At 28.1% G+C, this 25,869-nt stretch overlaps 1 protein-coding gene across 42 annotated transcripts in view; it reads left to right on the top strand.

Annotated features, from left to right (window-relative positions):
* Positions 1 to 3,449: 3,449 nt before the first annotated feature.
* The window catches only part of Mhc (myosin heavy chain), a 28,604-nt gene continuing 6,184 nt past the window's right edge, over positions 3,450 to 25,869 (top strand). For 2 of the 42 annotated variants that reach the window (XM_015519720.2, XM_089228903.1), the window contains exons 1-24: positions 3,923 to 4,062; positions 5,393 to 5,687; positions 6,803 to 6,946; positions 7,949 to 8,105; positions 8,278 to 8,305; positions 8,376 to 8,490; positions 8,572 to 8,664; positions 8,738 to 8,801; positions 8,941 to 9,039; positions 10,486 to 10,589; positions 12,487 to 12,624; positions 12,698 to 12,817; positions 12,959 to 13,108; positions 14,666 to 14,836; positions 15,664 to 15,843; positions 15,930 to 16,086; positions 16,900 to 16,952; positions 18,134 to 18,221; positions 18,313 to 18,430; positions 19,217 to 19,334; positions 21,168 to 21,304; positions 21,641 to 21,767; positions 22,841 to 23,050; positions 25,514 to 25,786. In XM_015519720.2, coding sequence (XP_015375206.1) covers positions 5,481 to 5,687; positions 6,803 to 6,946; positions 7,949 to 8,105; positions 8,278 to 8,305; positions 8,376 to 8,490; positions 8,572 to 8,664; positions 8,738 to 8,801; positions 8,941 to 9,039; positions 10,486 to 10,589; positions 12,487 to 12,624; positions 12,698 to 12,817; positions 12,959 to 13,108; positions 14,666 to 14,836; positions 15,664 to 15,843; positions 15,930 to 16,086; positions 16,900 to 16,952; positions 18,134 to 18,221; positions 18,313 to 18,430; positions 19,217 to 19,334; positions 21,168 to 21,304; positions 21,641 to 21,767; positions 22,841 to 23,050; positions 25,514 to 25,786 — 3,051 coding nt within the window. In that variant the 5' untranslated portion in view covers positions 3,923 to 4,062; positions 5,393 to 5,480. Of the gene's footprint in view, positions 3,473 to 3,920; positions 4,063 to 5,392; positions 5,688 to 6,608; positions 6,753 to 6,802; positions 6,947 to 7,948; positions 8,106 to 8,277; positions 8,306 to 8,375; positions 8,491 to 8,571; positions 8,665 to 8,737; positions 8,802 to 8,940; positions 9,040 to 9,336; positions 9,441 to 10,485; positions 10,590 to 11,719; positions 11,824 to 12,486; positions 12,625 to 12,697; positions 12,818 to 12,958; positions 13,109 to 13,588; positions 13,760 to 14,202; positions 14,374 to 14,665; positions 14,837 to 15,663; positions 15,844 to 15,929; positions 16,087 to 16,551; positions 16,605 to 16,899; positions 16,953 to 18,133; positions 18,222 to 18,312; positions 18,431 to 18,744; positions 18,863 to 19,216; positions 19,335 to 19,847; positions 19,966 to 21,167; positions 21,305 to 21,640; positions 21,768 to 22,840; positions 23,051 to 25,513; positions 25,787 to 25,869 lie in introns of those variants that run through there. The other 40 variants (XM_089228889.1, XM_089228888.1, XM_015519742.2 and 37 more) reach the window with 40 other exon arrangements.

The raw sequence follows: 25,869 nt of genomic DNA, 5'->3' as shown, positions 1-25,869 counted from the left end.
ATACCTGATAATTTAATAGATATTTTGTGGCATATTTAAGAAAACAATTAGTTTAATACTAAAAATTATGAAATTTTTAATAATATATTTAGTTTTTAATGTTACACTATTGAATACGTAAATTAAAATTTTCATAAACACCTCGTAACATTATTTTGACTAGATTTAATATTAAGTATTTTGTAACAGTCTTGAAAATTTATCACTGGCGTTAAACAAATATACTAAATAATAAATATATATTATGCGGTTCAATGAAAATCTAGAGGTAATAAAATAAGTCAACTTTATTACAATTTAATATTTTGTACAAATTTCTTTAAAAATTTTAAAACATAGTCAAAATTGAAAAAAAATTATACCTACAATATGTACATAGTGGTATTTTTATTTTTTTGTCAATAGTTGTGTTTACTTAGTACCCATTCAAGGGAGTAATATGTATTTTATTTTATGCGAGTCAAAATATTTTATATAAATCACCCACAAATTGTTTAATTTAATGCACGTAATATATTATATTTTATAAATAACGATAAATTAACCGTACTCGTACGTTAATACAACCGACAGCAATTTATGGCTTAAAGAAACCAACATTTTTAGCAGAATTATATTATTTATTGAAATATTATTGATCCTCATCAAACCTGAACCGTATTAGTATTTAAAATATTAAATATTAGATACATGGAATATTCTAATATGTATTATTAAGTTTTTTGTTGAAAAATAATATTTATTTAAAAATATACCTGTGTTAACAATAAAGTTATCAACTATGAGGATTTAATATATAATTACTGACTAAAACAAATGTTTGAATTGTATTTGATTAAAAATAAAGATATAATATGCAATAATGCCTAAGTCTTCACGAAAAATATAATTTAAATTTTAAAGTATAAAAATTAATATTGTGATACCAACACCTCATAATATTATTATAGGAAGGTATTTACGTATGAAAAATAATAATAATATTACTTACTTTTTTTAATCCATTTCATTATTCGTTTAGACATTTTTTTTTTTTTTTTTGTACAAAACGTTTTGCTATATTATGTAAACATATCTTTTTTAAATAAACACGTCTGATGTAGGTATTCTCAACTATATTAAATGAGATCGACTGATTGAACTATTATCCAAATTATTATTACGGTAAATTAGATAAAAATAAAAATTGATTTTTAGTAATACATATTTTAATATTTTAAGTTCAGTAGAATTAACACATTTTTAGGTACTTCATAACATCATGTTAAAATTAATGATAAAAAAAAAAATAATAATACATATCTGTTAAGAACAGAACACCACATTACCACTCACGTGTATATGCTTCTCCGTTTTATAAACGTATTCCTATACAATTATACAAAAAAGCAAATTTGCTTTCAGTAGAAACTATTTTGTCTTATTAGGTTATTTTATATTTGAGTGAATGACCTATAATTAGACTTAGAAGTTAAAGGTAACAAATTATTTGTGTTTCTAGCCTTGTAGGAAGGTAAGTTAGTTTTCATAAGGAAATTTCAATTTTTAAACTATGTATACACATTCCAGATTGTTAAGAACATTATTAAAATTTTATAACTCGTTTATTAATGTATTTATTATTGTAACAAACACGAAAAGAGTTTTTACCTTTATATCAATTTACTTTAATAATCGAGTTATCAGTATCAAAGTTAGTAGTGCTGAACGCAAAATTTGGAGATATGTTTAATGTTGTAAGTTATTGCAAGTCGAAGTTAACACATGTGAGTATGTGATATCCTCTTGTAGGTGTATGGTGTATCGGTGTATGTTGTCATAAATCTTGTATAAATTATATTAAGCTTTATAATAGTATATACAATAGACAGACAGGTAGTTATGTCATTGTACGATGTATATTTGGAAAGTTTTGAAACTTATATAAGCTATAATAGAGCAAAAAGACAAACACTTATATTATATCAATTTGGTTAATTATTAGTATATTATTTAGACCATGTATAGGTATTATGATTAATAGCTTGTTAAGTTAGTGTTATTCATAAAATAGTTTGTCAGGTGTAGGTATTTATTTAAGATATATAAAATATTAGCTTTAAAAATAATAATTATGGGTAGATAGTAAAAATAATTTGTATGCTATAAATTATGAGTTAAAACTGTACGAAAATGAATTAACTTAATTAGTCATGAAAAAAAACATACTTCTAAAATATATTGTGCACATCTGATTTATACGAATAATATATATATACATACAATATATATAGCGTCCTACGTAGTACGTTATACGTAGTATAATAATGTCGTCCCTGCAGGGCCTGCAGACAGCAATAAAATGAAAATGTTGCAGTCGGCCGATGGTTATTTTTTTTATACTTTAAATGTTATTGCACTGTAGTCTGGCACGATTATCATTCTGACTTCGGCCAAGAGCTATATCTAGTCAAAAGAAAATAATGATGTGCGATATACATATTAAATAGAAGAAGATCCTTTGCGTTTTCTACAAAATACAACCCATCATTTGAGAACAGTATATTACATACATGGGCGTATCGCAAGATTAGTATATCATATTATAAAGTAGAGACGTCTAACGAAACGGTTATAGGTCATATGGTTATAAAGTTATAAGGTATAAGAAATAATAAAACATTAACTGAGTGTATTAAAACAAAAACGGTATAGGTCGATTTTATTAAACTCAGCACCTACAGAAAGTAAAAACAAGTTTTTGGTTGATGGAACGCGTGTTAGAGGTAATAGAATAGAGGCGAATAACTCGGCGCCATTCAAAAGCGCCAAGTGGCGGCCATGGCGTGCGTGGTTCAAGTGCGGCATCTGTGGTTAGGTTAGTACCAGCAGAGGTGGTGTTGGTAGTAGTGGTGGTAGTGGTGATGATGCTGCTGTGTTAGTGGTGGTGGTGGACGCTGGTGGCTGATACGATGTGCGGATGACAAGGATTTCACGTGAGAAAAAAAGTAAGGGAAAGAGATCGAAAGTATACCTAAAAAAAGGTAAGAAACGAAAAAATTGCTTTTAATTATTATAAAATTAATTATAATATTTTAACGAAGGTAAGTAATGTAAATTGAAATGAAATCGCTTCGTCGTCCATCGCTTATGACGGATTCCGTGATGGCGGCGGCGGTTGGCGGTGGACAGCGACGAGCTAAGTGGCAGTGGCGGCGGCGGTGGTCCTTCTAAAAATGGACCCTGCCCGGCGGCCCCGACGGACGAACGGCATTTGACCAATCATGGAGTTTGTGACGGGCACCGGGATCGCGTTGCAGACGGCCGCCCGTGGACAGAAATAGAAAAAAATAATAAAACACAGCCGCCGTGGAAACTGCTATGATCAGCGGGTGGAAGGGGTGTCCGTCTGCCGTGGTGGGGAGACTAGGGTTTTTCACATGCTGAAACTCCGGGACAATCCCATTCATTCTACGTCTCAACCGCCGAGTAGGTACTATCTAATATAATATAATATCATATACGCACCTCGGACACTACTATTCGCTTATTGTTGTGTAGATAACATACTATATTATATTATTATAATATTAATAATATTAAAATATTATCATCATATATTAATATATGATAATAATAAGACTACTGACAGTGAGCTTTTAGAGTTCGTATTTATAATATAATATTGTATTATGATTTAACCGCTAAATATAATAATTTTACATTAATATCTATTATAATATAATATAATTATATCTTAATTTTATATGATATATAGTGCTCTGCTGTTGAGTAGTATATTATAATATTATTAATAATTAATTCAACAAAGTGTGTGTTTTTCTTTTCTTGTGAAAGTCGTGATCTTATTTTTTTTTTTGTTTTTTATTTTTTAGTGCTACGACGTAATACGTGCGTTAATTCGTCGAAAATCGAATTCGCCGCGTCGGTGATCATACATTAATAAAATATATATAGTGTCGGCGGCTGTTTTTGTGCGCAGATTTTGTTTTGTTTTTGTTTGCCGTCTAACCAAACGCGGCAGTGTACGCCAAATAACCTCAACGGACATCGAACTCTCTGGTATAATTTTTAAATTTATTTTTATCATTTATTCGTGTTCCATCCAGACCCTGGTAATATATCCATGTGCATCGTAATTATACCTCTATATACCAACACCTGCTTACCCGTCACCATCGGTTTACCGTTTTTTATTCGTTTTATACGCTCGCGAAATCTACACGTGTTGGTTTACCTCATAAACGCTTGAGATCCTCGAGCAAATCGTTTGAAGTTTTTCGCCGGTCCGAGCTAGTCTAATAATAGAATTTTTTTAGTTTTCGCTTCCTCCGCGAAATGTAGGCCGCCGCGTGTCGTATTTCATACACACGACCGAGAACTCTGGATTCCTGCCAATATTTAATTATTTATAATATTTTACGATCCCAACGTTCAGAGCACCGAATTGACACATTCACCATAATAGGTGAACGTGCAGAGTTCGTTCGACCTGCCCGATGTATAGTAGGTAATGTTTAGTAGGTACCTTCGACATACACCGATTTCAATTTTCAATCGTTTATAGATAATACAATTATATAATCGAGTGTTTCAATATATCTTTGATGATAATTTTGATTATCTTTCGAATATCGCAGAACCGAATCGTAACGCATATGCGATAGAAAATCGGCAGGGCTGCCGCCGTTGTTAAAGTTCAAATACATTTGGACAAGTCGTTATTGACGGGTATACACTACATATCTTGCAAAATATTTACAATTTTCGAGTGCATATTATTTATGCATTTGAATACTGCAGTTAATATAGTTAATGTCTATTTGTATAATCGAAAATACTATAACTAACTAATAAACACTTCTCGCTGACTGCGTCTATAACATCGATACCGTACATTAACGTTCATTTCCGTTCGATCTATTTCGGTCTGTATAGTGTCCACCCGGGTCTGCATTACTTGGCTCGGGCTCCTAAGCTTCTAATAATATACAAGCCATGTATAGCTCCAGGCACCTCAAATATGCGATAAAGAGCTTTTCGATTTAAAAAAAATCGTGTCACCTAACATTTTGTTGTGCCTGTTGTGTGTGTGTATGTGTTATTTTTACTGTGCGTCCATCACTGCGGAGTTATATTATTACCGACTTCGGGTTTGCTGAAACTTATAAAAACGAAACGTTAATAATCGGTGAATAGTTTTGCCGTTTGATCTTCGTTAAACGATTTTTCTTTTACATTTTTCTTTTTTGTTTAAATTAAATTTTTTTTGTTTTTGGAATTTAAGCGTCAGCAATACTGTACTCGCATTAATTAATATTAGTAAAACTCAATATCTTATATAAAGTGATAAACAATAACAAATTTAATTGACCGCGAATTATTTTTTTAGGAGTGTCGCAAATAACACCATAAATAAAAGAGGTGTGTGACGACGTGCAACAAATTGTTTCTTTGCCTTTTCTCTTCAAACTACAAAAATGCCGCGTGTAGTTAAACAAGAAGGCGATGACCCAGATCCAACCCCATACTTGTTCGTATCGCTCGAACAGAAGAGAATCGATCAGACCAAACCCTATGATGCGAAAAAGGCTTGCTGGGTGCCCGATGAAGCAGAAGGTTTCCTCCAGGGAGAAATCCGAGGAACCAAAGGTGATTTGGTCACCGTCGCTCTACCTAACGGAGAGGTAAGTTTGATGATGTTTCAAATATATTTTAAAATCTATTGGATATTTCAATGTGATGCTTAATATTTATTTTTTAATAGGTATAGTTAAGGTTAGCATTTTTCGGAATATTTCATACAAATCGCATTATATATTTTGTTTATATTATGAACAATAATTAATAACTATCTTTTTAATGGGATAATATTCTTAGTTAATTTTCGATAAACATTATATACTATTGTATTATAGGTATATAAGTACTAATAAAGTACCTATAACACAGTTAGTTGTGTTAAGTAAATAATTTGCAACAACAAATTAAAAATGTATTTTTCAATTTACTCACTGATGAATCGGTAGGATAGACTTAAGATAAAATTAAATATTATAAGTATTCAAAATACCCTATGGGGTGGTGAGGGGTATAACAATAACATTAAACTGCAATATACTTTGATGATTAATTATTTAAAAAAATTGTATTATATTGATAATTATCATTATACGATAAAAATTAACTATAATATTTCTACGCACTTTCTTTCATAATTACATGGTTTTATTTCGTCCGTATTTACTACTTATATGTATATGATATACTTATACATATTTGAGAATATTATTTTCTTAATTTTAGTAGAAATAATTTAAATTTAGATATATTCAAATCTTACTGATGCACAGAAATTCAATGTAATATTGTTAGAAATTGATTTTTTAGTAAGTTAATGTTTATCAGTATAGCTAACCATTGATTTTAATTTGTTCTTACTGTTAATAACTTAATGTTCTAAAATGCATCAACGAGAACTAAATCGATAAAAATAAAACCTTATACACCAGAATATGAAGGACAAAAGTAAAAGACAGATAAGTTTTGTATGGGTGAATAAAATATGTTGCATTTCAATGTTACACGTTGTCTTTTGGATCGCATAGGAAATACCGTTCAAAAAAGATAATGTGTATCCAGTGAATCCACCAAAATTTGAGAAAGCCGAAGACATGGCTGACATGACTTACCTGAACGATGCCAGTGTGTTGCACAACTTGAGGCAGCGATACTTTTGCAAATTAATTTACGTAAGTACCAATTCTTATTTTACTAATATACATTTTCTATGGTATGTCAGGTAAAAGATTTCAAAAAGGACCAAGTGGGCCAAGTGAACCCACCGAAATATGAAAAAGCAGAAGATATGTCAAATTTGACATATTTGAACGATGCGTCTGTATTGTATAACTTGAAAGAAAGATATTACCATAAGCTCATTTACGTAAGTGTTGGGGTGGCCAATGAATGAGGTTACGTGCATCATGCTTTTGGATTTTGAAACCCGTTTAGAACATCCTGTATAATTCAGTTCCTGAAATTATCCTAATAAAATACAAGAATACAATAATTATAATTTATAACATTAGTTAAATATTTAAATATAATAATCAACAAATTTAATTAAATATAATTTAATATACATTACTTATAACTTATAAGGTATCGAGATGATATCATTAGTTTTAATTTTACTGTTAGGAAAATATTTGAGATCAAATTAAAATATTTTTTTTTAATCAGCCAACTTTCTTTACATTATTTGTCTATACATATTTTAAATAACAAACGCTGAGTTCGTATTCTTGAAAATTGAAATTGTGACACAGCACGTTTCTTTTACACGACCATTTTTACCAATGAAAAAAAATGTCCAGACTAACAAAAAAAACATTGTTTTGAAATTCTGTTTGATTTTTATATTTTATCCTTATTGAAATATATTATTGTATCTCGATATTCCGGGACATAAATATTTCATTTTGTACAGTAAAACCAAAATACCTACCTATCCTGTGTGTTCGTTGTTTTGCTATCACTGTCGGCCGAATATGACATTGGATCGACAGTTCTAGGTGAACCCTGTTCAAGAGAACAACACCTATTGGCTTCACATATTATAGAGTACAACATGTTTGTTTTATTGGTTGTGTAAAAATCATAGTAGTAGATTGTTTTGAATGAAATTTTTATTAGATTAGACTTTTTTGTACAATGTATATTTTATATATTTCTACAAAAGACACTTACAAATAATTACGTGATTTATACAAATACGTATATAATTTTTTTCTTAAATTAGAAAATCATATGGATAACTTATATTTATACAAACAACGATTATATTTTAAAATGTAATACCCACATAAATATTACAAGTGTCTATTGTAATGTTGATTGTAAATTTGTATTTTAAAATTAACTTAGAGAATATTTATATGTTCAGACCTACTCCGGATTGTTCTGTGTTGCTATCAATCCTTACAAACGATTCCCCGTGTACACCAACCGTTGTGCTAAATTGTACAGAGGCAAAAGGAGAAATGAAGTTCCACCTCACATTTTTGCCATTTCTGACGGCGCCTATGTCAACATGCTTACAAGTTAGTATAATATTTGATTTATTTTTTAATTAAAGATAAATTCATTTCATTGAGTGTTAATTTTAATCATCGATAAGAGTTTAAGCATAATTATAAATATTATGCGAATTACTAAGCCATTGTAAAGTTTATATATTAAAACAATGTTTTTTTTTCATTTTCTTTTTTTCAGACAAAGAAAATCAATCTATGTTGATCACGTAAGTCATTATTTAATTTAGTTTGCATTAAAATCATTGTTATATTTATATTTTATATTTTATTATTCAGAGGAGAATCTGGAGCTGGAAAAACTGAAAACACGAAGAAGGTAATTGCGTACTTCGCCACTGTTGGTGCTAGCACAAAGAAAGAAGATGAAGCTGCTGGTGGTGTTAAGAAGAAGGTGATTATTAAAATTGAATACTTACAAGTACAAAAATAATTATTGGACCTACTTTAACAAATATGTAATCTTATTTAATAGGGTTCCTTGGAAGATCAAGTTGTACAAACCAATCCAGTATTAGAAGCCTTTGGTAACGCTAAGACCGTCCGTAATGACAACTCGTCTCGTTTCGTAAGTCCACAATCTTTAACACCAATATATTAAAATCACACTATACTATATAATATTTTGTGGTAATGCTTAGGGTAAATTCATCCGTATTCATTTCGGACCCTCTGGTAAATTGGCCGGAGCTGATATCGAAACTTGTAAGTACATTTTATGATAAATACCTGTTGTATCCACTTGATTATAACCGATGACGTACGCCGTGATCATAAATATCGTTTGGACTTGAGTAAAATAATTTAAACTAACCCACAATTTTAAAACGTTTTATCACTACAGATCTGTTGGAAAAAGCTCGTGTCATCTCTCAACAATCTCTTGAAAGATCTTACCACATTTTCTACCAAATTATGTCTGGATCCGTAAAAGGCGTAAAAGGTAATATAATATATTATAATAAAAATAATATTTTTTTTATACTTAAATGTAAAAAATCAAATAACTGTTCTTAAATTGTATTAATGCTCTCATACACAGTAAAGTGGGTGGCGGTTATATTATGTCATGGGGAGGAAATGATATATATATATAATATATATATATATATATAGATAATAATATTGTAAGGTAAAATAATTGCGATAAAACGTTGGCGAATGAAATCGTAGTCTATTCGATCGATACTAACCATACCACTTTTGAACCCAAATAACACTGATTGGTTGTTGAACACAGAAATGTGCATGCTGAGTCAAGATATCCACGACTATCACTACGTATCACAGGGAAAAACTACTATCCCCGGTATGGATGACGGAGAAGAATTCCAATTGACCGACGTAAGAGCCTACAAATCGGTCTTATCCTCACTATATTCCTTAAACTATATTATTTCTTATTCCATAATAATATACTATTCACGTATATTTTCCTCGTACCTACTGATATTAGTCGAAATGCTGGGCGTCTTAGCTACTGTAGATGATGTAGTATAGATGCATTTTTTTTTTTATCTATTATGTAGAAATTCTACGAGTGTATACAATTATGTAAATAAACTACCCTAGCCGTACATTACAAAACTAGTACAGGCGTAACGTCTACCTACAGACGATAAGACTATAAAAAATATGCCCCAAACTATATACTATATATATGCGTGATATAATATATACATTGATGACCGAAATTAGTCTCAAACCGTCGAGTGTGTGATTTTTATTTTTTATTTTTGACCAAAGTGTATAGAATGTATTATAAATAGAAAAGACCAACAGATTTTTGACATTAGCTGTTGTAGTCATGTAAATAAATTTTTTTTTTAACATTAAAAAAATTAGTTTTAAAACACCGTGAATCGTAGTGTACAAGGTTTTAATAAATACAGACTACAGACCGTTTAAACAACTCTTACCGTATAAATGGTTCTTTATTAGTTCAAATTATTATGGTTTGATTTTATCATGATATTTTAATTTAATTCTAACATTTGACTTATTTACGAAAAAAATCCTCCGTACACTACTGATTACGGATATGGGAGATATTTTGGTTTTTGAACAATATCTTAGTTTAATATTATACCATTTTCACAATAGAATATAATTCCAGAAATTGCATATTTTAATTTTATATTCAATTATTTTAATCGATCTAACGATTTCAAAAATCCAACACAATTATTATGAAAGTTAAATATTTGATGGTTCTTAGTGCGCGTTCAATTTCTGGAATTTTTTATTCTTTGTGTACAGGAAATAGTTTTGATTTGAACCCGATACCCGAATGTGTTTAGTAAATGAGATATATGAGATCATATTTTCTTATATCAATTTTACTCATTAAACCCAATGCATGACAAATGGGGTTTGTTTTTTTAACCAGAAATGTGTCTCCTGTCCAACAATGTAAACGATTATCACTTCGTCAGCCAAGGAAAGACTAGTATACCTGGTGTAGATGACGGAGAAGAGTTCAAAATTACTGATGTAAGTCTTTCCCCGTCTATTCCTATTTTCGTTTAAGTATGCTCATTTCAATCACATAATATCTAACCATTTTTAAATTCTTCAAAACTTCTCAACACTTACAATTTCAAAACTATTATATGAATAAAATAATAAATGAGCATTCTAAACGAACATCCTTTTGAATTTCTCCTACCGTCATTGTTTAATCTTTGAATACCAAGTGGCTTGATTGTTTTGGCTAAACTATATTGTGACTATCTGCAGTGTATTACTTAATAATATTAATAATTATTAAAACTCAAGTCAATCGCAAAACTTATATGTAACTTGAAATATCTTCACAATATTATGTACTAGCATATCATGATTTTATTTTATTTTGTTTGTTTTGGACATGTATAATTTTGTGATACCTAATAACTGTTTTATGCACTTTGCACGCAGAAATGTGTTTATTGAATAAGAGTCGAATCTCAGACTTCTATTACGTTAACCAAGGTAAAACTCGAATACCTGGAGTAAATGACGGTGAAGAATTTCAAATTACTGATGTAAGTGCGACCTGCGCTTCGTGTAATCTCATTATTTACTTTGAATACACCATCTATTCATGTGCTGTAATTATTATCGATTATTTACGAGCATAACCAAGCCAATAAAATGCGATCTATAGGTTTCCAGGGGAAAATAAAAAAATATTTATCATCTAAAACCGTACATTACATATAAAAAAAAAGGTATTCATTTTACATTTTGGGTGCATATTGCCATATTATGACTATTTTTACTGTAAATCTTTTGTTTTATTTAGATATTTATATGACTGAATATTTTAGCGTCATATGCTTTATTGTATTGTCCGAAATTTATGTTATTGTGTATGTTAGCAAGCGTATAATAGCATCATGCAAAACTTTAAGGAATTATGTTTGTTGTAAATGTTCTTTAAAAACAATATTTAAAAAAATTATTTTAAATAAAAGTATATTTTTGACAAACATGATTTTAGTAGTATTATATGTCGATTCAATGTTATTATACTATTTATAATAATTTAGATATATGTATATTGTGTATAAATATAAAATGTCTTCGTATTAAGTATAATTAAACATTACATGCTTAACTGAAATCGCTTGCTTTGGCAGAAATGTGTATGTTATCTAACAACATCTATGATTACAACAATGTATCTCAAGGAAAAATCACTATTCCCGGAATGGATGACGGAGAAGAATTTCAACTTACCGATGTGAGTCTCATGCCTTTACAGTTATAATATATTTATGTATACAAAACATTTAATGATTGATGAAACTTCTAAATTTTCATCATACTGAAAATCGATATATAAAACATAATATTAATATTTCCTTATATTTCGGGGAGCTTTCTCTGCTTAGCTTATTTTAATACACATGTTAAATCCTTCATTGTTTTATTAAATTTATTATATTATTATATTTTATTTCATCTTCAAACAGATATTATAATATTTTGAAAGTGTTCATAAGTTCCTCACTTTTATTTTGTATTTTGATTGAGTGAGGGTAAGTTTACGTCTTTATATTTTTTATGTAGCTTTATAATAAGCTTTTGTGTTTCCTTGCTTAGGTTTTTGTAAGTATTTTGCTTCTTGTACAGACTTGTCGACTTGGACTAAAATTTGCTTTTTGACTCAAGTCTAAGACAACCTTCAATTTTTCCTTTACTCTAAATCATTTCCTTTTTAGATTATTTTTTTTTCAATACAATAAATAGTTTTAAATTTCATTGGACGTGTTTTTACGAATCACGTTAACATTTTTATCTTTTTTTTTTCAAGTATTTCAATTAAATTGAAATACACTAATTCAAATTTTTAATTATTTTTCCTACGCTAATTTTGTATATCTTTATATTTATAAAACAACAGCAAGCTTTTGATGTGCTTGGATTCACTGAAGAAGAAAAGAATGACATTTATAAGATTACTGCCTCAGTCATGCACATGGGAGGTATGAAATTCAAACAACGTGGTCGGGAGGAACAAGCTGAAGCCGACGGCACTGAGGTAATTATTATGTCATAGTATTGTATTTTTGATTTTCATATTTATAAAATCCATGGTTTATTATTGATTGTAGGAAGGTGCACGTGTTGCAAAATTGTTGGGCGTTGACTGTGATGATTTGTACAAAAATTTATTGAAACCCAGAATTAAAGTAGGAAACGAGTTCGTTACACAAGGTCGTAACAAGGACCAAGTAAGTGTACTTTTTATTTTTTTATAAGTTCCTTCACCAGCTACCTATATATACCTTATAAATTATTAACTCTGTGCTACTATTTTGCATTACCTATACCTACCAAAATATGTACTTACTGTGTAATTACCGTTGTCATAGGTCGCATACTCTGTAGGTGCTATGTCCAAGGGTATGTTTGACAGACTTTTCAAATTCATGGTCAAAAAATGTAACGAAACTTTGGACACACAACAAAAACGTCAACATTTCATTGGTGTATTGGATATTGCTGGTTTTGAAATTTTCGACGTGAGTATAATATACATAATTTACTTAGTTACAATTAGAAATACAACAGTTACCTACTGTTGTATTATAAATTGTAATTAAGTATATTAAAATGTATATTTAATATACTAATATCATAAAAGCCAATAATTTATTTTTCATATATTATTGTATTATATTACATATTATGAACTTGTTATGCAAGTAATATTTTTTTATCAATATCCCATTTCTTGTTATAGCATATTTGAATAAGTGTATCCATAGGTTAATATAATATGTTCCATACATTTTTTTATTTTAAAAACGTTATCAGTATTTTGTTAGAATTGTTCGATTTATCTTGATTTTCATTACTTTTGAATGAATAGTTTTTAGTTACATAAAAAAAAAAAAAACATCGGTGGTTTTCGTTTAAATACGACAATTATTTACTAGAAACATTGATTGCCTTGTTAATATTTTACATAATATTTTAAATTCTGAATTTGATAAACACAGTACAATGGTTTCGAACAATTGTGTATTAACTTCACAAATGAGAGACTTCAGCAGTTCTTCAACCATCACATGTTTGTGTTGGAACAAGAAGAATACAAAAAAGAGGGTATCAACTGGGCTTTCATTGATTTCGGAATGGATTTATTAGCTTGTATCGACTTGATCGAAAAGGTATTTCGAAATAATCGGATAGCATGACTTATGTGCATTTTTGTTTGATTTCCAATCCTCGATTGAGACCCCAGAATTTTAGTTATGTGTTACACTTCAATTTACGACGAGAGAATATTTCGAGAAACGTCGGTAAGGATAAATTATGTATGGTAGATAATATCATTTTGAACCACACCTATTACCTACCTATAATAGATCTATATAAAACATATTAGTTAACATTTTATAATATTATTACTCTTTACATATTTTGTAGCGTTACATTACTATTGTTACTACCTATCCGCCAATTAATATAACCATGATACCTCTAATAATAATACTGACTTTACCTACGTATTATATTCGTATAATACTTTTCACTGTCCATCGTACTCAGATCTGTTTAATATTTTATTTTATGCATCACATCCATTTATTGTTTGCTACCTAATTTAAAGTACAACGGTTTCGAGCAACTTTGCATCAACTTCACCAATGAAAAGTTACAACAGTTTTTCAACCATCACATGTTTGTACTTGAACAAGAAGAGTACCAACGTGAAGGTATTGAATGGGCTTTTATCGATTTCGGAATGGACTTAGCCGCCTGTATTGAACTTATTGAAAAGGTACCCGTATTAGAGCAGGCGGTTGAGTGTTAGAGTTGAGATTCTGCACAATAATTAGATCGATCCTCCATATGACAAACGAGGAAATTTTATAACATAAGTATTTTAGTTGGTTTTCAAAAACGTGCCATGAAAGACACGTCGAATTAGTATATAGTAGTTATTACTTATTAGTTATTACTCATTATAGTTTTTGTTTAAATGTTGTATTTACTATTTTTATACCTACTTATACTTTGTGCATGCTAACTGTATTTGCTTGTTTTTTTCCACATTCGTTTGTACTATTTAGTTCAACGGGTTCGAACAGCTTTGCATTAATTTCACCAATGAAAAACTGCAACAGTTTTTCAATCACCACATGTTTGTATTAGAACAAGAAGAATACAAACGTGAAGGTATTGAATGGACATTTATTGACTTTGGAATGGATTTGCAACAGTGCATTGATCTTATCGAAAAGGTTTGTATGAAAAAAAAATTAGGAAAAAACCTTTCATTATTAAAAATTTAAATCAATATAAATTAAATTAAAAATTAACCATCAAGAAGCCAATTACGATTCCTAAACAAAACTGGCTCGTTGAGTAGTTCAAAAAAATGAAGATTTGACTCTTAACTATTATAATACAGGTATAAGTATTTAGTAATCACAAACGTTGATATTCAGATTTATGTTCATATACAAAATAGAGTTGTAGTATAGAATGTTTGCATGTTTTATTTTATCCAGATAATTGTACAACACGAGACATGATACAATTTTTTTTTTTTGTGAATTTATAAATAAAAAAAATATTTAATAATGTACTTGAACGCATTCAAATGACTTTATTATATTTAAAAAATAGTAAAATATAATTTAATTTATTTCAATTGTACATTTGTACATGAGTTTTGATCATAATATTTCGATGAGGCTAGTTAAGTAGCTGTTTGTACAATCTTACATTAAAATTTAAATCATGATTAACAATTATTATATTATGTTATAAAGGAGTGTACAATTTTTTTTTACAAAAATTTAGTAAGTTTTGGACCATAAGTTATTAAATTAATCTTATTTGAAATATTAAAAATTACTCTAACATATTTTTACACTCAAATTATAAACAATGTTTTAATTTAAATTAAAAAATAATCATAAAAAATTAATTTTTAAAATTAGTTCTATAGCTCCTAATTTATAAATTATAACATATTAAAAAGTTTTTTCAATGCGTGTACATTGTAAACCTGTGTTTGTACGCACTTTAGGTATCTAATTTTATTTAAATTTACGTAATATAGCCCATGGGTATCTTGTCAATTCTTGAAGAGGAATCTATGTTCCCCAAAGCCACGGATAAGACCTTTGAAGACAAATTGATCTCCAATCATTTGGGTAAATCACCCAACTTCAGGAAACCAGCTCCACCCAAACCAGGTTGTCAACCTGCACATTTCGCACTTGCTCATTACGCCGGTGTGGTAAGTTATCGGATATTACAAATAAATTGAACAGTTTTTTCAAAACTCGTTTCCATGATTAAATTTTGTATTTTATATGTCTTCAGGTATCATACAACATCACTGGTTGGTTAGAAAAGAACAAGGATCCATTGAACGATACCGTTGTTGACCAATTCAAAAAGGGATCAAACAAATTGTTGGTAGAGATCTTTGCTGATCATCCAGGTCAATCTGGTGGTGCTGCTGATGCCGGTGGCAAAGGTAATATTTCTTGTATTAATAATATTCATCATATAAATGTAATTAAATATTGTGTAAACATTACTAATGATTACAGTTTAATCAGAACTACAGGATACACATACACACACACATTTCAAACACATTTTTAACATCTAATAGTACACGAAATAAAATACTGTCAATTTTTACCTCCAGAAATATTTTAAAATCAAATCAAATGTTTTATAAAATGCATTATCTTTAACCCATACTTTCACAATCATTTTTGAAGCATTACGTAAATGTATTATTAATTTAAATAATGTATAAGTCATTTAGTAACTGAATACTGATCTATATATTTTTAATACGATTCTTTTAGCTATATTAGTATTTTGAATTATCGTATTAAAGAATACCGTATCAAGTAAAAATGAAATAACATCGACATTTAAAATTAATATTAACTTAACCATGATTTATGATGAATTTTATATAATACAGGTGGTAAGCGTACAAAAGGTTCAGCTTTCATGACAGTATCTACATTACACAGGGTAATTTTACCAAAGTGTTACACACAAAATCGTGTTTTTTTGTGAGACCATAAAACTGCTTCGCAAATATTACGTTATTACAATAATTATTCACAATACTGTTTAAATATCTTCTGTCTTCTATTTGTTACGTTATTCTAACACTAAACAACACTTAAAATATTATATAATACATTTTATTATAAAAATCAACAGAGATTATTTAGGGAAAACACAAAATTCATTACATCCATACTACCTATACCTACCTATTTATTATTATTTTAAATTCTAAAATATTTGTGCAAATAAACAGGAGGTCGTGGAAAGAAGGGTGGTGGTTTCGCCACTGTGTCGTCATCCTATAAGGTATTATCATTAGTAATAATAATTACATCGGCCTTGATTTTTGTTTGAAATCCATTGAAATGCCGATTTTGAAAAATCACACCAACGAATTGAGTTGTTTTGATAAGGACGCAAAATAAACTCTACAAATTCGGCATATTTTTTTCCTTAAAGTAGAATTAGAACTTAGTTTATTGTTTTTTGCCCTTTAGATCATTATGCTTAGGCATAAACTTAATTAGTATTAATATTTATTTATTTAGCCGATTTTCAAAATACCGTCTGAATCGGATATATCTGAATGTGTTGCTCCGTAAAATACATACTAAAAAAAAAAACAATTAGTGCAATATAATATGCAAATGTTAATAATTGTGTATGATTGCTAAAAATAATACTACTGGATTTTTAATGTATTATATTTTTAATAATAACATTTTTATTTTTACGATTCTGATCTGAGCTTTAATGTAGTTCCAAACATAGTACGGACACTTACACTTTTTCTAGAAAAATAAGTGTCCTTTAAGTCTTACACCAGTTACACCTATATTCTTTCTATTTAATGTTGAACATTTACCACGGTACTAAACATCAACAGTTTATATAATCATTGCCCAGATATTTTCAAAAAAACTTTGTCAAATTATAACACGTGACAAAATTATTTTATCACGTCATTTAAATCCGAGAAACTTCAATATTATGTTTGTACTTAAATTTTCCACAATATTATAATATGCAATTTTATTATAGTATTAATCAGTAATAATCTATTCGTACGATTTTAACTAAATTTTAAATTTAAAATGTCCATCAATACAATATTAAACCTAACTCTGCTCAGAATCGTTTTCCAAATACAATGATGTACATAACTGTTTTGTGTTTTATAACAAAATGTGTTTGTTAGTAGAACGAGGGCGAGAAGAGTATATAGGTACTCTCAAAACTCAAACTCAACGAAATCTATCAGTGTTTTGTTTTTATAATTTTATGTAGAAACATAATGTTATAACAAAGATTTTTTTGTTTATGATTTTACTTGAAAAGTACGATTTTCATCTGTAAATTGTAACTGTATGTTCTAACGTGTTTTTTACAACGATAAAATAACGTATATTTTTGTTTTTTCTGCTAGTTTTTATTTTGATAACACTGCTTAATAAGTAATATTATTAATATTCACATGTGCATCATAGGAACAATTGAACAACTTGATGACAACATTGAAGAGTACACAACCTCATTTCGTACGTTGTATTATTCCCAATGAAATGAAACAGCCTGGTAAGTTTATTTTAATATGATTCATAATGTATAAATTATATTTAATAAATAATTTATTAATACAAATTCAATAAATTGTATTTTTTCATAGGTGTGATTGACTCTCACTTGGTAATGCACCAGTTGACATGTAACGGTGTACTTGAAGGTATCCGTATTTGTCGTAAAGGTTTCCCCAACAGAATGGTTTACCCAGACTTCAAATTACGGTAAGCATCACAGTAATTATTTATTTTTTTTTATGATAATATGCGATTATGAATTTTAAAAATATATTATAACTAAAGAATAATATTATATTATATAATAATACTATATAATATAATTGTTAAATATATTATTATTGTTAAACAGTTAAATTCCCAAACGGTGAATATCATATTTATAAATTACCTTCAAATATAATTTAATATAGGCATCGTCAAAATATATTAAATATACCATACCTACTTATGTCCTATACACAAAGTGATTTATATTTATACACAATTATTAAAATTAATTTATTTTATTTGGTAAAAAGATACATGATCTTAGCGCCCGCAACTATGGCTGCTGAATCTGATCCTAAGACATCAGCAGCTAAATGTCTCCAAGAAATCCAATTAGATCCAGAGAGTTATCGTATTGGGCACACAAAGGCTAGTTATCGAAAATTATCAATATTTTCCATTAGAATACCCAAATTTAGTAATTTATAGATACCCTCGAGTGAACCCTGTTTGATATTAATAATCATTATCGGCATGCATTACGATCATACCTATACTTACCTATAGTATTCCGTACCATACAACCTGTAGTTTATTAAGCGTCAATGTTGTGATATATATATATATATACATATATTTATATACATGTGTGCGTGTTACAAAATGTAACAGCAATATAGTGGAAAATGGAAATTTAACGTATAATAATTTAAATATGTTTTTATTATTATTATTATTATTATTATTATTAATTTCTATTTAAACCGATAAACAAATCAATAGATACAAGATCTTAGCTCCTGCTGCGGCGGAAAAGGAGACTGACTTAAAGAAATGCGCTGGCGTCATTTTGGAAAACGTCGGGTTGGACCCAGATAAATTCAGGCTTGGCCACACTAAGGCATGTTTAAAAAGCACAACCAACATAGGAATTTTTGTTTGCGAAATTTCTTAATTTATGCCATTTTGCTTCATACTATTGCCAAATTTATTGCAACTTTTCGCTGAAAGTTTTTGCTGTATACAATATTGGGCTCTAGGATTATTTAATGTTAAGCTAGCCGTTAATACAAAATTGTTTATCTACTTCAATGACGCTCATCCATGTTTTGCTAATATTAGAATAGCCGCTGTAGCATGCTCCCTCTTAGACCTTAGTACCTACTGTATTTATTACTTATTAGTTTATATATTATACGTAGTGTGTAGTCTAGTATTATACTATTGAACAAAATCTACAAACAAGTAGACGAATTATTATCCAATTCCTTTAGACATTTTGTATACCTACCGATTTATATTTATAATGCAAACAAAAATCAAAACCTTTTTGTTTTATCCTTGCTTGTTTTTTGGTTTTTTCATGTTTCACCGCTTATTTAAAAAAAATACTTTGCTCATCGCACCACAAAAGATACAAAATACTGTATCCAAAAGGTGTGAAAGACTCAATGTCGCCCGAAGAAGCGACAAAAACAATTTTGGAAGGAATTGAACTCGACCCAGAACAATACCGGTTGGGTAACACTAAGGTATACTTTTGGGAAAATACGTTTTTTTAATAAAATAAAATAATTAATTTAATTCACGCATATATAATATCATCACATTCGTATAGTGGCGTAATTTGGTCTTAATGTGGACGAAATACAATTTATTGACGTATACATCAATATCAAGCTTATAAACTTTGTTTCAAAAATTTTCGGATTTAATGATATTTTATGCTTTTGAGGTTACTCAAGTATCAAAATCGATTTATTTGATTTAACCATACAACATTCATACTTAAGAACGGTAATCACATCGTGTATACTTACAATGCATAATGCGTATTTATAATGTTCAAGATTGAAGGTACTAAGTACTTGAATAATATCTTTAAATATTATGTAAATATAGAATCATTCAATTATTATACACAAAAAAAAGTTTAAAATATAAAAAGTAAATAAAACTGATTATTGATATATTTTTTTGTATTTGAGTTTTTTTATAATCTAAAAAACTAGTGTTTTACGGAATAAAACATATTGAACAAGGTGTATAAAGTACTTCAAAATGTTTGTTTAACAAATATCAAAGTTTAAACGTCTTGCAATATATAATACAGTTTTATAAGCCGGAATTACGCCATTAATAGGATATAATAGACTAACAGGTTAAGAAATTATATTGTATACGTTTGTTCATTTCATGGACTCATATGTATGTAGGTCGTGGTCAATGTCCAATATTTTTAGAACATTTCATTTCAAATGAATTTTACTTATATTTCATCATATAATTATTGTGAATGTCATTATTTATTAAATATTTAAAAAAAAAATAAATGTATAAGATAAAAACAATTACCTGGGATATAATAATAGTATCATGCATGAACAATTCCGCTTTTACTATTGATATCATTTTAACACTAGTATTTTGCTTCATTTTTTAACTGCTTGTTCATAGTTTTGACTAGTTGTACGATTTATAATTATGAAAAAATTATAAAAACATAAAATAAAGTTTTCCAGTTAATTCACCATTTGCTAATACACATTGGTTGTATGTTTGTGATCAAATATATAACCATTGTAATATGGCGAAGTGGTATAAACTTCATTTTATGTTTACAAATGTTCATTCAAAGTTGTTTGACTGTCATTTGTCGAGATTGAACTCTAAAGCTCTCTTTTGTTCACAAATCTAACTTGAATTCTTTTGGGTTCTTCATTGAATTCGATAGGTATTCTTCCGTGCTGGAGTATTAGGTCAGATGGAAGAATTACGTGATGAACGTTTAAGCAAAATCATTGGATGGTTGCAGTCATACATTCGTGGTTATATTGCCAGAAAAGATTTCAAGAAATTACAAGACCAGAGGTTAGTAAACTTTCCATGCTCAATAAAAATATGAAAATACTAACAATAAATCGTTAAAAAAAACATTTTGCGAGTATATTTATAAATACATATAATAATATATTATACGTTATAGCTGTTATGTAGTCGTAACAGTATCCACGATTCGTAAAAATATACTTAAGTTATTTATGGCGTAGAAATATTGCTTTCTTCATTGTAGGCTGAATAGAAAAATCGTGGTTGCAAATTCCTACAATTTCTATTTTAATGTTTATGTTATAACTTGCTAACATATCGTATAACCGAATATCGAAATTATTGTAAATTTTTCTAACAAGTTTCATTTTTGGACAGATTGGCTCTATTGGTTATCCAGAGAAGCTTAAGGAAATACATGAAATTGAGGTCGTGGCCATGGTGGAAGATGTGGTCTCGCGTCAAACCATTACTCAATGTGGCTAACATTGAAGATGAATTGAGAGTAAGTATTTCACATTTTTTAATTTTGGAATTTTAAATATAAAATACAACACACATTTTAATCTCATAAATTTAGGATTTTTCTACAAATATTTGTAACCAAATCGTGGTTATTACCTTTTTAATAGTATTTTATAAAAATTAGAAATCTCTTTATGTTCCTTGAAATTCAATAATACATCATGATTAAATTTAGATGTCTAATACTAAAATTTTTTTTATATTAATAATACAATATTATGTTTGATCATTTATGGTATAACATATGTAATAATATAATGTATACCTAATCTAATTTCTATATTCATAACCATGAATCATGCAAACGTTAAAAATAATTTTTTTACAAATATTTTTACATGCATTATTAATATATAATTATTTATATATTTAAAATAAATCATATTACTAAAAATGTGATAATATTACCCTAATTATCATTAATATCAATATCATATATAAGTTTACCTCTATTTGAGTGTAGTTATAATAATATCAATGAGAAAAATACTAAACCTAAAATAAAACAGATCAATTTAAAAAAAAACTGACTAAGGTTTTTATTTTTAGATCCAGTTTAAATTATATAGTATTTATGTAAAAAAATCTTGTAACGAATACCAACATATAGTTTGTCCTGAAACCGAATGTGTTTAAAGTATCTTTGATTTAATTATAGATTTTTTTTTTGTGTTTTAAGCATATTAATATCATCGGGATTTGATACTTTTAGTATTTATACATGTTTCAAATAAAATAAAAGTTTTCAAATAATAATTAATAATATGATCCAAGAATAAAAAAAATTTGCTATTATTATAAATAAATTAAATAGAATTTATATAAATATCACCACCCATGTTGCATCCAAATATGCACTCTACACAATATAGTATAGTACCCCCACCAAAAATATTCTCGCGTTACTGGTCCACCCACATATAGCCGCTCTGTATTCCGCTCCATCGACCACTTGGTCCATTAGACACATCACTTGCCTTCCCGTGTGCTAGCCTAGTATATTAACCCAGTGCCGCCATGGAGTTACTAAAAGACTTGGAAAATTCTAAACAGAGATTGGAAGAAGAAGTAGAAAAAGTCACCGCTGCTTATGAACGTGAAGAAAAACTTCGTAAAGAACTCGAAGCACTCAACACTAAACTTTTGTCGGAGAAGACACAGCTACTTCAATCTTTGGAAGGTGAAAGAGGAAGTTCATCCAGCATCCAAGAAAGAGCAGCTAAATTGGCGGCACAAAAGAGCGATTTGGAATCTCAACTTTCGGTGAGTGTTTCAATTATTTTATTTTTTTAATTTCATTATAAAACAGTAGTTTAAAGATTTAAAACATTGTTGATTTCAATTAAATTTTATTAATTTAAGTCCTTTAAAAATTGTACTTTGACTTCTGAATGCAGTGAATTTAAATTACATTTAGTATTCAAAGTTTAAAGCAGATAGTATAAAGATTCGCAAAATAAATCATTCAAAACATATTGAAATTAAAATATGTGTTTAAATAATTCTTATTCATTTTCTTAACCATAGTGTAAGTGTTATAAGTATTAATTAGTATACACATAAATATTATGTATTAAGTTATTTTATAGTTATTAGTTATTTATAATATTGAATCTTAAATAGGTATTTTAAAGAGTGAAATAATTCAGAACAATAGAAAATAAAATTCTAGCAATCGTAAATAATTGTATTTGCATTATTATTATTTATTCTTACTAAAGTTTAAAGTTAAGATTTTAATGAGAAATATCAATAAATAATAATGCACTTACTATGGTATATGATTAATTTAAATATTTTTTTCAAACGATGAATTTTCTTATAAAAATAACTCTTAGCTCAGACAAAGTTTAAAAAATAAAATATCTTACTCATACATAAGTTTATAATTATTCAAATATTAAAAAAATACTAAAATTAAAAATACATATTATTTATATTAAACTTTAGATCGACTTGACTGCAAATGTAGTACATTTTCACAACAATTTCCAATTTTAAAATAACCCGTAACGATTACACATTTTGCAGAATATAAACTTTAAAAAAAGTTAATATCATGTTATTCATGAATAGTTTCATGTGACATAAGTAGCGTGAAAGAATATCCCACGAGAAACGTTTGGTGGTCTATTTTAAAGTTCGATGAATAATCCTAGTTTTAACGCCTCCATGATAATATTACCGTTGAACATCGGATCTCTTTCCCCTCTTTCATAACATAATTTCATGACATGTTGGAAAAATTCGCTGGCAACGAAAAGACCCATAAATCCTGACATGAGGGAAGGGGGCATACAATAACACGTGCCCACACGCAATGTACCTGGAAATAGATTAATATTCTGCTGTATAAAAACGAAAAATGTTATTTATATTTAATCTAGTATATTAGATATTTAATAATAATTAATATGCAAAATTAAAAATGTCTAAAAAATAAATAGATACTCTATGATGCTTCTATTGTAACATTTGTAACTCTATTATAACTATTATTTAAGAATGTTGAATTTTAATTTATATATTAAAGTATACCATATCATTTAAATTAAAAAATGGATTTGGTGATTTGGTGGGTACTTTTGTTCAATATTTAATACTATACCATATTTACTTTTGAATAATCATTTAAGTTAAACAATTTTTACATTATATTAAAATTAAAATTCGGTTAGATATTAAATGTGAAATAATTTTAATTACATTGATGAAATGTGTGGAGTACAAGAAAACGTACACCTCTATACAGTATAAAGTGTACAGATATAGAGAAAATAAATTATATAAAAATTTATTAGTTATTCACTCTTTTGTTGCATTAAACGTAAATACTTAAATATGTTAATTTACTTTATTTTAAACAGAATAAATACAGAATACATTTTTTTTGTTTTAATTGTATGCTATTATTTAGATATTTTATTTTAATGTGCCTAGGTAGGTAGTTTAATAAGAGTTTATATCTATAACATCTCATTTCAATAATAAATTATGTAAAATTATCTAATTCATTATGTATAATAGAATTTTGTATTACTTAAATTGTAAATAGTACTCTTTTTGCTAGAACTGTGAACTGTGGTATTTATAAATGTTTCATTAAAAAAGTTTATTTTTGAAATGTTGAACATATTATACGTTTACATTGATGTATACTATATAGGTTTCGTAATCTGATTTCATCGTTATTTTAGTAAAAATGCCAACGTACTGACCTCTATAGATATGTTGAAAATATTCCCAAAATAAATGATTAAATCAAACGCGTTGACGGTTGGGTCATTATCAAAACATCTGGATAACATTAGTTTATGTGTAAACAGCATTCATCAAGTAAAATTATTTAAATATGTACTTCATTAACCTGTTTAATTTGAATATAATTTATACCCACGTAATTTTGAAATGCACCGATGAGTATTCAAACTATTAGTATTCGGTAGGTACTCAAGGTATTAATTTTTTTAATTAGATTTGGCAGATATTCAAACAAATACTGCAATTATATTCCTCTTTTAAATATTATAACATATTTTTGATTTTTAACTAACATTAAATTGTTTTTGTATTTTTACATCTTAAGAAAACTTTATTAATTTAGATAGAAATGTATGATTTGCAATAAACATGCGATATAAATTACGTCTCATTCTACGAATTTAATTAATTTATACATGTATTAACGATAGAAATTTTGGCTAAAATATTCGAATTGTATTATAGGAAACTCAAGAGAGGTTAACCCAAGAAGAAGATGCGCGTAACCAACTGTTCCAACAGAAAAAGAAATTGGAACAAGAAAATGCTGGACTCAAAAAAGATGTCGAAGATTTGGAACTTGCTATTCAAAAGTCCGATCAAGATAAGGCATCCAAGGATCACCAAATTCGCAACTTGAACGATGAAATTGCTCACCAAGACGAACTCATCAACAAGTTGAACAAAGAAAAGAAATTGTCTGGTGAAACCGCCCAGAAAACTGCCGAAGAATTACAGGTCAGTTTGAAGATTTTAGATTCATGCCTAATTCACAATTTTTACCAACTGTAGAATTCATTTTACTAAATAATTACTCATTA

The sequence above is a fragment of the Diuraphis noxia genome, unplaced genomic scaffold (genome assembly GCF_037042655.1).
Source record: "Diuraphis noxia isolate RWA-SAM2 unplaced genomic scaffold, SU_Dnox_SAM2 contig0005, whole genome shotgun sequence".
Lineage (NCBI taxonomy): Eukaryota > Metazoa > Arthropoda > Insecta > Hemiptera > Aphididae > Diuraphis > Diuraphis noxia.
Note: the sequence above shows the minus strand (reverse complement) of the source record. Positions and strands in the feature narration are given on the sequence as shown.